An 11,105-nucleotide genomic window follows, 5' to 3' on the forward strand; every position below is an offset into this window, starting at 1 on the left:
GAAGGTGGGCACGGGTAGCTAATCCGCTCTTCCTCCTTTCGTTCTTCGCTCTCCTCATCATCTTTTTCATCCAATGAGCTCACAGTTTCATCAATTTCTTCTTCCATAGGCTCCTGCAAAATATTAATCTCTTCTTGGACAGCGGATACTTTCTCAATAAATGCATCAATATTGGAATTGAATTCATAATTGGCATAGCAATATTTAAGGATAGCTAAATTTTCAGGTCTATAAACAGCATCATAAAGATTTTCAAATTCTTTGAACATAGATTCAATTTCATAAGCACCCATAAAAGTAACAAATTCTTCTATTTGTTCCACATCATAGTAATCATATATACCTCTAGCATAAGAAGCCAAGGTTTCATTATCATTAAATTTGCATGAAAAGGGAAGGTGTGGAGCCTTCATCCTAGAGCAACAAGTATAATCATATCTCAAGCATAGTTGCCTAGCATACCACTTCAACATATGAATTTGATCCCATAATAGTTTCCCTTTTTGAGTCAAGCGATAATCCCTAAAGTATTCACGTTGATCCAACGTGTCTCCCATTACATAATTGAATGGTGTTTTGTCGGGATTATCAAAGTAGTACATAATATCTTTCACATAATGAGCATCGAGGGTTTTAGGAGGTTCCCCATTTCCATGAGTAGCAAGTACACCTAATTTTTTTGGTATTTCGTGTTCCATATAAAGATAGAGAACAACTAAGAACAGAAAATAGAAATTACTTAGTGATAAATCAAACAAGCACACACGAGAATATTCACCCCACGCTATTGCTCGCCGGCAACGGCGCCAGAAAAAGGTCTTGATAACCCACAAGTATAGGGGATCAATTGTAGCCTCTTTCGATAAGTAAGAGTGTCGAACCCAACGAGGAGCTAAAGGTAGAAGAAATATTCCCTCAAGTTCTATCGACCACCGATACAACTCTACGCACGCCTAACGTTCGCTTTACCTAGAACAAGTATGAAACTAGAAGTACTTTGTAGGTGTTGTTGGATAGGTTTGCAAGATAATAAAGAGCGCGTAAATAAAAAGTAGGGGCTGTTTAGATAAAGACACAATAAAGTAAATATAGCGAGTGTGGAAAAGTGGTGGTAGGAGTTGCAAAATTGTCCCTAAGCAATTGACTACTTTACTAGACCGATAGCAAGTTTCATGTGGGAGAGGCCACTGCTAGCATGTCATCCCTGACTTGGAATTCTATGCACTTATGATTGGAACTATTAGCAAGCATCCGCAACTACTAATGTTCATTAAGGTAAAACCCAACCATAGCATTAAGATATATTGGCCCCCCTTCAATCCTGTATGCATCAATTTCTATGCTAGGTTGAAGCTTCTATCACTCTTGCCCTCCAATACATAGTCCTATCAACATACAACTAACCCTATGGTGTGATCCACACGCGCTCATATGATGGGCACCAAAGGACAGCAACATAACCACAAGCAAATTAAATCAATCATAGCAATTCATCAACCACCGATAGAACAACGAAAATCTACTCAGACATCATAGGATGGCAACACATCATTGGATAATAATATGAAGCATAAAGCACCATGTTCAAGTAGAGGGTATAGCGGGTTGCGGGAGAGTGGACCGCTGTCGATAGAGGGGGGAAGGTGATGGAGATGTTGGTGAAGATGGCGGAGGTGTTGCTGTAGATCGCAGTGATGATGATGGTGGCCACGGCAGCGTTCCGGTGCCACCGGAAGAGAAGGGTAGAGGGGGCCCCTTCTTCTTCTTCTTCCTTGACCTCCTCCCTAGATGGGAGAAGGGTTTCCCCTCTGGTCCTTGGCCTCCATGTCATGGGAGGGGCGAGAGCCCCTCCGAGATTGGATCTGTCTCTCTGTCTCTCTCTTTTTCTGTGTTCTCCTCTTCTGCCCTTTCACCGTTTCGTATATATATGGAGATCCGTAACTCCGATTGGATTGAAACCTTCGCCCAGATTTTTCTCTGAAAATTAGCTTTCTTACGGCCGAAGAAGAGCACCAACCGCCTTACGGGTGGCCCACGAGGATCAGGGGCACGCCCAGGGGGCAGGCGCGCTCCCTGCCTCGTGGCCACCTCGGGCACCGTCTTGCGTTGATTCTTCTTCCCATATTCTCCAAATATTCCAAAAATATTCTCCGTCCGTTTTTATCCCATTTGGACTCCATTTGATATGGTGTTTCTGCGAAACACAAAACATGCAACTAACAGGAACTGGCACTGGGCACTGGATCAATATGTTAGTCCCAAAAATAGTATAAAAAAGTTGCCAAAAACTATATGAAAGTTGTAGAATATTGGCATGGAACAATCAAAAATTATAGATACAACGGAGACGTATCTGCTCACTTCGTCGCCGAATGGACAGAGGCCGAACTCCCTAAAGAGTATGGCACATATTCCAACTGGGTCATGCACTTCGATGGCTCCAAAATGCTAGCGGTCTTAGGAGCGGGCGTTGTCTTAACGTCCCCCACTGGAGATACAGTTCAGTACGTACTCCAAATATTTATACACGGACTCCAACAATGCAGCCGAATACGAGGCCTTATTGCATGGTCTTCGGATGGCTGTCTCCATGGGCATACAACGCCTGGAGGTGCGTGGGGATTCAAACCTCGCAATATCCCAAATAAATGGAGATTTCGAAGCCAAAGATCCGAAGATGGCGGCTTATCGTAACACCGTTCTCAACATGTCGGCTCGGTTTGAGGGGCTCGAGTTCCATCATGTGGCTCGAGAAAGTAATCAAGCGGCGGATGTCCTTGCTTGCATCGACGCCAAGCGCGACCTCGTCCCGCCTAACATATTCCTGGAAAGGCTCTTCAAGCCATCCGTGGTGTGGCAAGGGGAGAGCGGCAACACCAGTCCAGACCCGATTATACCCCCAGACTCCGAACACAATACCGATATCATCGGGGGCTCAGCCACCGAAATAACACCATCGGCCCATCTTATCATCACAGTAATTGCCCCATGGACCGAACCCTTCTTGGCCTACCTTAATAGGCGAGAGCTCCCTGAGGATCAGAATGAGGCTCGCTGCATTGTCCGGCGCTCCAAAGCCTACAAGGTCCATGACGGAGAGCTCTACAAGAAAAGCGCTACCGGAGTACTTCAAAGATGTATCTCCGAAGAAGAGGGACGGCAGCTCTTGGCCGAAATTCACGCCGGTCTCGGTGGTCACCACGCCGCGGCTCGGGCCCTTGTAAGCAAGGCCTTCCGTACAGGTTTCTATTGGCCGACGGCCCGAGCAGATGCACAGGACCTTGTCCAACGTTGTGTCGGATGCCAGCTTTTCGCCAACCAAAGCCATATGCCTCCCGCCGCTCTACAAAAAATCCCCATTACTTGGCCTTTTGCGGTCTGGGGGCTTGATATGGTCGGACCTCTTAAAGGAGGAACCCATAAGAAAAAATATCTGCTGGTCATGGTAGATAAATTCACCAAATGGATAGAGGCCAAACCAGTTAAAACGGCCGAAGCCGGACCAGTGATAGACTTCATATCCGGTGTTGTGCACCGTTATTGCGTCGCACACAGCATCATCACCGATAACAGCTCCAATTTCACAGCCGATGAGGTGAAGGCCTTGTGTGCTAACCTGGGCATTAAGCTCGATTACGCCTCCGTCTATCATCCACAAACAAACGCTCAAGTCGAACAAGCTAATGGTCTTATTATGAGCGGCATTAAACCTAGACTAGTGCGGTCTTTGAAAGAATCAGACAAGCACTGGGTTGAGGAGCTCGACTCCATACTCTGGGGGCTGCAGACCACGCCAATCGCACTACCAGATATACACCCTTCTTCATGGTGTACGGCGCAGAGGCTGTGTTGCCCTGCGACATTATTCATGACTCACCTCGAGTGCACATGTATGAAGAGAGAGAGGCCGAGCTTGATCGGCAGGATAGTTTAGACGCCCTGAAGGAGCGCGACGTTGCAAAAGCCTGTTCCGCACTGTATCAACAACAGGCTTGCAGATATCAAAGTAGAGAAGTGCGGGCCAAGACTTATAATGTTGGCGAACTCTTTCTACGCTTGCCAGAGAAGAAAAAGGACAAACTCAAACCCAAGTGGGAGGGTCCCTTCATCATTGAGGAAGTTCTCACTGGAGGAGCGTACTGCCTGCGTGATGCTTCGGATAATCGCTTAGAGCCGAACCCATGGAACGCTGCCAGACTCTGAAGATTCTACGCCTAGAGCTGAACTCTTTGTTCGTCTTCTTCTCGCTTTTGTTTCCATTACTTTTTCCTCTCTTTCTTTTTTTAGCTTTAAGCTCTCGTGCGGCTAAACCGCACACTTATGATGTACACATCCTTAAATATGTACGCCCATAATACCTGGGGGTTTCTTGTACAGAAGCTTATTATTATTTTCCGGGCATCAAGCTCACCACATATGTGTCTTTTCCTCATATGCACCTTTTCTTCGCCATTATATGCATCGTTATGACTTGAGTTTTGGCCAAGCTGGGTTGCCTGGCTCCTGTGCTTATGCCCTACGTCCCGTTTGTTCGGCTAGGGCATAAAGGGAGCACCTCTGCAATTGTTACTGCCGGGTCATCCGGATGTGTACCTCAGACTGGGTGAAGCCGAAAGCTAGCGTTCTTAAGGGAATATTCGGTCGGCGGACTAAAGATGTTTTCACACTCATTACACTATGAACCCCCAGATGTTACGTATACTGCGATTTTTCAGTCACAGTTCGGGCATGCACATTAACGCATGTTCACCCAAGGAAAGGAACCCTTAAAGGAACTATTCTCTCTGGAAGATGTTTCTGACAATTACAATGTAATATAACATAGCTAGTCGGATACAATTTGTCTATTTAAGCAACTATGACCCCTACGCCTGGTTTCCACACATACCCCGGTCTATCTTGCCGCTCAGGTATTCGGAAACAATCCGTACCTTCGGGTCCAGAGGTCGAAGCGAAAAGGTCTGCCATGACAATCGTTTTACAATCCAGCTAGGGACAAATATATCAAAAAAAGTACATAGTCACTTGGACTAAAAAATTCCTCCTCTATGCCGTCTAACTTACAATCCGGTTGGGAATATTTTGCGGCTACTTTTACTTGGTCATATACCAAACTAACGGGAATTTCTTTTCCGTCCGACCCTAGAGGTCCAACCCGGGCCATATGATTTGGATCAAGCTTGGTGTACCGTGTCTTCACCATGGCCCAGGCCTCCCGCGCACCTTCTCGGCAGGCTGATATCTTCCATAATCGAATACGCCGTCGTGCTCCTTTGAATAGCTCCACGAGCTCCGCCATACTTCCTGGAGGGGAGGCGGATGGCCATAAAGCCTTGGCAACACTCCGCATTGTTTGCCGAGCTCGCTCGTGCATTTGGGACAGCTCTTGTAGCAGGTCGCCTTGAGATCCGGACATTTCCTCTTTAGGACGGCCAGTCAGCATACCTGCAGACATAAATCTGTCAGTCCCTGTCCTTGCCGAATTATATGGAGGCAAGTTCGAAAAGTATACTAAATATGCCGCCTCGTAGCCTCTTATTCTCCTTCACGGAGTCGGCCAGCTGGGCTCGCACATCTTTTAGTTCTTCGCCCAGTAGGGTGTTGGAATCCTGGAGCTTATGTTTCTCATCCCTAACCCGTGTCAGCACACGTTCGCCCGCGGAGAGTTGCCTTTTGGCCTCTTGCTCCCCCGCTTGCGTGACTTGCAGGGCCTCCTTCAGTTGATCTGACGATCCTGCCATGGGGAGTACAAAAAGTTTTAATATTGCTGGTATATGATTATATTTTCTCGATGGAGGGGAGCATTACCAGGCGATGCCTTCGTAGATTTCTCCAGTTCGGCGGTAGCAGCAGCTAGCTGGGTCCGACACTTTTCCAGCTCTTGAGACAATAGGTTGTTCTTCTATGTGAGCACCTGGTTATACAATGATCCTTAAATAAGTTGTATCAACTGCTTCAAGTCTCAGGGGCTACTGGTATATAATTATCAGATTTGTACAAAGGTGTACTTACCCGCATATCTTTCAAATGCTGGTCTGTGGCTCTGGTAAGCCTGTCTCGAGCAGCTTGGATGTATGCATCAGCCGAGCTGAAGGTGTTGAATGCCTCTTTTGTAAAACCAGGGTCGTAAAGAAGGGCCCGCCGACGCCGATGATTCATGGCGCTTTCCACTTCAGAGTTTGTGACGGATACATCATCCGAATCCTCTGCCGAAGGACAATCCGGCGTCACTCCTGTATCAGCCCTCGCCTTTAAGGCAGGGTCGGGAACCTGACTTGTGGAGGTGCGACCGACATGATCCTCGGACATAGTCCGGCAAATGCTTTTCCTAATAAGACATAGCAGATAATTTCATAGTTTGATGTGACTGCCAGGGGGCATGATTATAAAACCATACCTCCTTGATGAAGGCTCTGCTGTGTTGTCTTTCACCTTCCTCTTCGAAGATTTGCTCGGCGCGGGCTCCGCTCTCTTAGGAGATGCCTCTGGTGCACGTTGAGACGTCGGGCGCCTACCCTTTAGAGCACGAAATAGTGCGGTGGGTGAGGCGTAATGAGGAAGCTCTTTCGAAGAAGGTGTCTCTTGATCACTTACATGCGAGGTAGGGAGGAGGCCGGGATAGTCGGCGATGATGGCCACTTCCGTGCTGTCATAGCTCGCCTGGTAGAACACTCCATCCTCAAGCTCCACAAATATGTCCGGATCCTCTTCGAATCCTGGGTCTAGGTCCCGGTTGTGATCCTCTGGCTGTGGGGTGGGGCTATGGATCCCCTCGGTAACCTTCCACCATTCATGTTGCAAATAGATGGGTTAATGTCCATTGAAAGTGACTCGGGGAGAGGATTGAGTAAAGTGGTGGGATTAGAACTCACCCAGCTAGGAGGACTGTACATGGAAAATCCATCTCGACGTTTAAGATGAGTGAACTCCTCTTTCTCCCCTTTGTACAGTTCGGCCAATATTTTGGCCAACGCGGCGGGGGTGTCCGGACCCTTCTGACCGCAACGTGAGGCGTCATCTTCCCCATTATAGTGCCACATGGGAAGCCCCCTTGTATTGGAGTGGCTGGACACCCCGCACTATGGAAGTCGCCATTACCTCGATTATTGATAATCCGGACTGGGCAAGTGTCCTTATCTTGCCCATCAATTGACGGACTTCCGCCCTATCTTCCTCCTCGAGGCTCCGAGGGTGCCAGCTGTGGTGTTTCTTCAACGGAGCATTTGAAAATTCGGGAAAGACCCATTCGAACTGGGTCGGGAGAGCGACGTCCTCGATATAGAACCATTCGGAAGGCCACTCTTCGGACGCCTTCTTCGGCGTGCCGGACAGGTATCCGGTCCCGGCTATGCCCCATGCCTCGGCACCGCCCACTTCGAATATCGATCCCTCTTGGTTGCGAGGGACGAGGAGAATAGTTTCCTCCATAATCAAAATGGGCATCACAACCCAGGAATAGCTCACAAAGAGCAACGTAACCCGCGATTTGCAGGATGGAGGCAGGAGTGAGATTGTGCAGTTGGAGGCCGTAATACTCGAGAAGTCCTCGGAGGAAAGGGTGGATTGGAAATCCGAGCCTCTTAACAAGTAGGGAACGAAGCACACTCGTTCCCCTGGATGTATTGGGGAAATCCTCCGCCTGAGCCCCGCCATTGAAGGAGGTCAATCCTGCCCGAACAGGGACTAGATCCGCGGGGGGGGGGGGGGATCCCTACGTTTGCAGCTTCACCAGCTGGTCGTGGGATACGGAACATCTTTCCCAATCGCCTTTTTCGGAGCCATGGGGGCGGGAGGAAGAACTGGGAGCGCTGGCCGAATGGTTTCTCCTAGCAAGCTCTGAGGATTTTCCGCTTGGTGTGGAATGGATCTGAGATCCAATCTCTTTAAATAGATGCCTTTCTTACATGGCCGGGGTGTTATGTGCAAAAAATACCCTGACCTCTCGTATTCCCTCGACACGTGGAAGCTGGAGCCATGGATGCACAGAAGCCGATGGGTATGACATTAAATAGAAGGCCGAATACAGCTCTTTAAATTCATCGGAGGAGAACCCGCCTTGCAATGCCGAAGACAATCTGCGCGCCGGACACATCGTCATTGAAAGCCTGGTTCGGGGGCTACTGAGGGAGTCCTGGATTAAGGGGTCCTCGGGCGCCCGGACTATGTAACGTGCTCCGGACTGATGGGCCGTGAAGATACAAGACAGAAGACTCTCTCCCGTGTCCGGATGGGACTCTCCTTGGCGTGGATGGCAAGCTTGGCGTTCGGATATGAAGATTCCTTTCTCTATAACTGACTTTGTACAACCCTAGTCCCCTCTGGTGTCTATATAAACCGAAGGGTTTAGTCCGTAGAGGCAATCATAATAAAACAGGCTAGACTTCTAGGGTTTTAGCCATTACGATCTCGTGGTAGATCAACTCTTGTAATACTCATATTCATCAAGATCAATCAAGCAGGGAGTAGGGTATTACCTCCATAGAGAGGGCCCGAACCTGGATAAACATCGTGTCCCCTGTTACCATCGACCTTAGACGCACAGTTCGGGACCCCCTACCCGAGATCCGCCGGTTTTGACACCGACAGAGGTATGTTTACAAAGTTAGCCCTATGTTGGTTGTCGTGGCTAGGTTGTGTTGTGCTAACAAGACAATTGCTTGCTCCAAGATAAGCAGCACCTGCACACAAAGAAGACAATTGCTTGCTCCCAATGTAACAACGAGGTTGTCAATCACTTTATCTTGCGAGTTACTCCCTCCGCCCGAAAAACTTGTCCCTCAAATAAATGTATCTAGCATTAACTTGGTGCTAGATACATCCCTTCGAGGGATAACCTTTTTCGGACGGAGGGAGTACAAAATTAAAAGCAAATAGTGGTGGATGGTATAATAGAGAACAACAAAATAAAAGTAATAACAAAAAAATTTATAGGAGTAATATTTAATGGAGAATAGACCTGGGGCCATAGGTTCACTAGGCTGCTCGTAATGAGTAGTATCATAAGTTAGTATCATGCATATGATACTAGTGTATGATAGCACCTCCCTAATAATGCATAGTATCATAAAGTAGTATTTTAGATGACCTTATTTATGGGTTGTTTGTATCACTTTTTGTCTTATTTTTCGTAAATTAAATGGGCAACTTTCTTCTTAATTAATCAATGAGGCAAATCTTTTGTCTCCGTCTCAGAAAAAAACGTTGAAGGGATTAACCGAATGGTTTATAGCTGGCAGGCATTGAACCCACCGGGGTCAACTCAATCCCTGTAGGGTCTAATCCTGTGCAAGCGAACAGGGCCTAACATGTTGCCAGTAGTATTTCCGTTTGATTTGCCTAGAGAAGATCGATCAAACTTTTTTCTTTTTTTGCGATTCTGTATAGACGCACAGAAAATCCTGATCGTTCGGATCGAGGAACGGGGCCGGTGACTCCAATGTGAAATTTGTTCTTTTGCAAAACGTTGGAACTAATTGTTTTTTTTTTCATTCAACAGGACTATTAATTGCTATACACGCTGCACTACAAACTTAAAACCAGGCCACGGCAGCTGCGGCACCTCAAAGGCATCGACCTGCCGCCATCCCTCCATTACCTAAGCCGCATGTCGTGAGGTATTCACAGCCGCCGTTCTCTTCCTGTTCTTCCTAGTTCCAGCACTCGACGGCAACTCGCTGACGCGCTTCCCATTCCCGTCCAGCTCGACTCCAACTCGGTCCCGACCCTACCTAGCTCACCACCACAATGGCGGAGCTGTGCGATCTTCCTGCTGCCGTTGTAGCGTCATCTGAGGAAAGTTCATATGTGATCAAGATAGACGGATACTCAAGAATCAAGGGCCAAATTCAGCATGGCAACTACGTGAAATCTACCCCTTTCACTGTTGGAGGTCATGATTGGGTTGTGGAGTATTACCCAAACGGTTCCGACACCGAAAAGTATGAAGCCGGCTTCATATCTGTTTTTCTAGCTCTTGCCCCCGCTGGTGCCAAGGATGTGAAGGCAAAATTTAGATTTAGTTTGCTTGACAGGGAAGGGGAACCAATTGCATCAAAAAGCAAGAACACCTCCGAACACATCTTCAATAGCAAACGTTCAAGTAGGGGTTTTAGTAGTTTTATCAAGAAGGCTGATCTTGAGGGAGCGGCTTATCTAAGGCACGACAGTTTCAGCATCAGGTGTGATGTTACCGTTGTGAAGTATATCCACAGAGGTAATCGGATTATTGCGATTCCTCCAAGCAACTTGCACCAGCATCTCGGTGACCTCCTCCTAGAGAGCAAAGATGGAGCGGACGTGACCTTTCATGTCGGCGAGGTGAGTTTCTTGGCTCATAGGTCCATACTCACAGCTCGGTCATCCGTCTTTAGAGCTGAGCTCTTTGGCGCCATGAAGGAGAAAGGCGGTAGTCCAATTGAAATCAGTGATATGGAAAGTGATGTATTCAAAGCATTGCTCCACTTCATATACACTGACTCACTGCCCGCTCCTGAGACGAGTAGTGGGGATGAAACACGGAGAGACGCGGTGATGGCTAGCCATCTACTTGTTGCAGCTGATAGGTACAACATTGAGAGGTTGAAGCTCATTTGTGAAGAGAAGTTGTGCAACCTCATTGACTCCAACATCGTGGCGACCACTTTGGCTCTAGCTGAGCAGCACGGCTCTTATAGAGTCAAAGATGCTTGCTTTGAGTTCCTTGTTTCTCCTTCCAATTTGGAAGCGATGATGGCAAGTGATGGTTACAAGCATCTGAAGAATAGCTGCCCGTCTGTTCTCAGAGAGCTGGCTGCTAGCTTCCTGCCGGCCGAGCTGAAAGCGGTCAAAGATATTATCATGACAATTTAGTAGTGTGGCTCATGATCATTGCATCTAATCTAATAATTCGGTATCTACGTTCTTACCTATTTCACTGTATGGTACTATGGTCTATGGTTGCATGTATGTCTCAGGGGCTAAGGGCAAAACAATGTATCTATATTCATGTTCATTTTGCAATCAGAATGCGAAGTGGTAGGTGATACTTGTGTCTTGTATTTGCTGGGATGCATGACTAGTGTCGAACTGGATTTGTTGTGTAGTTTTTGTTACGGTTTTGTAAGGAC

At 47.5% G+C, this 11,105-nt stretch overlaps 1 protein-coding gene across 1 annotated transcript; it reads left to right on the plus strand.

Annotated features, from left to right (window-relative positions):
- The first annotated feature begins 9,744 nt into the window (after positions 1-9,744).
- Positions 9,745-10,848, plus strand: LOC123165197 (BTB/POZ and MATH domain-containing protein 1-like). The gene has a single exon (XM_044582830.1). It carries the CDS (start codon positions 9,745-9,747, stop codon positions 10,846-10,848), a length of 1,104 nt encoding a protein of 367 aa, XP_044438765.1.
- Positions 10,849-11,105: the final 257 nt, after the last annotated feature.

This window comes from Triticum aestivum, chromosome 1D, assembly GCF_018294505.1.
Source record: "Triticum aestivum cultivar Chinese Spring chromosome 1D, IWGSC CS RefSeq v2.1, whole genome shotgun sequence".
NCBI lineage: Eukaryota > Viridiplantae > Streptophyta > Magnoliopsida > Poales > Poaceae > Triticum > Triticum aestivum.

Bases quoted from the DNA above. Each gene is read 5' to 3' on its own strand.
- LOC123165197 (XM_044582830.1), top strand. From the start codon at position 9,745: ATGGCGGAGCTGTGCGATCTTCCTGCTGCCGTTGTAGCGTCATCTGAG.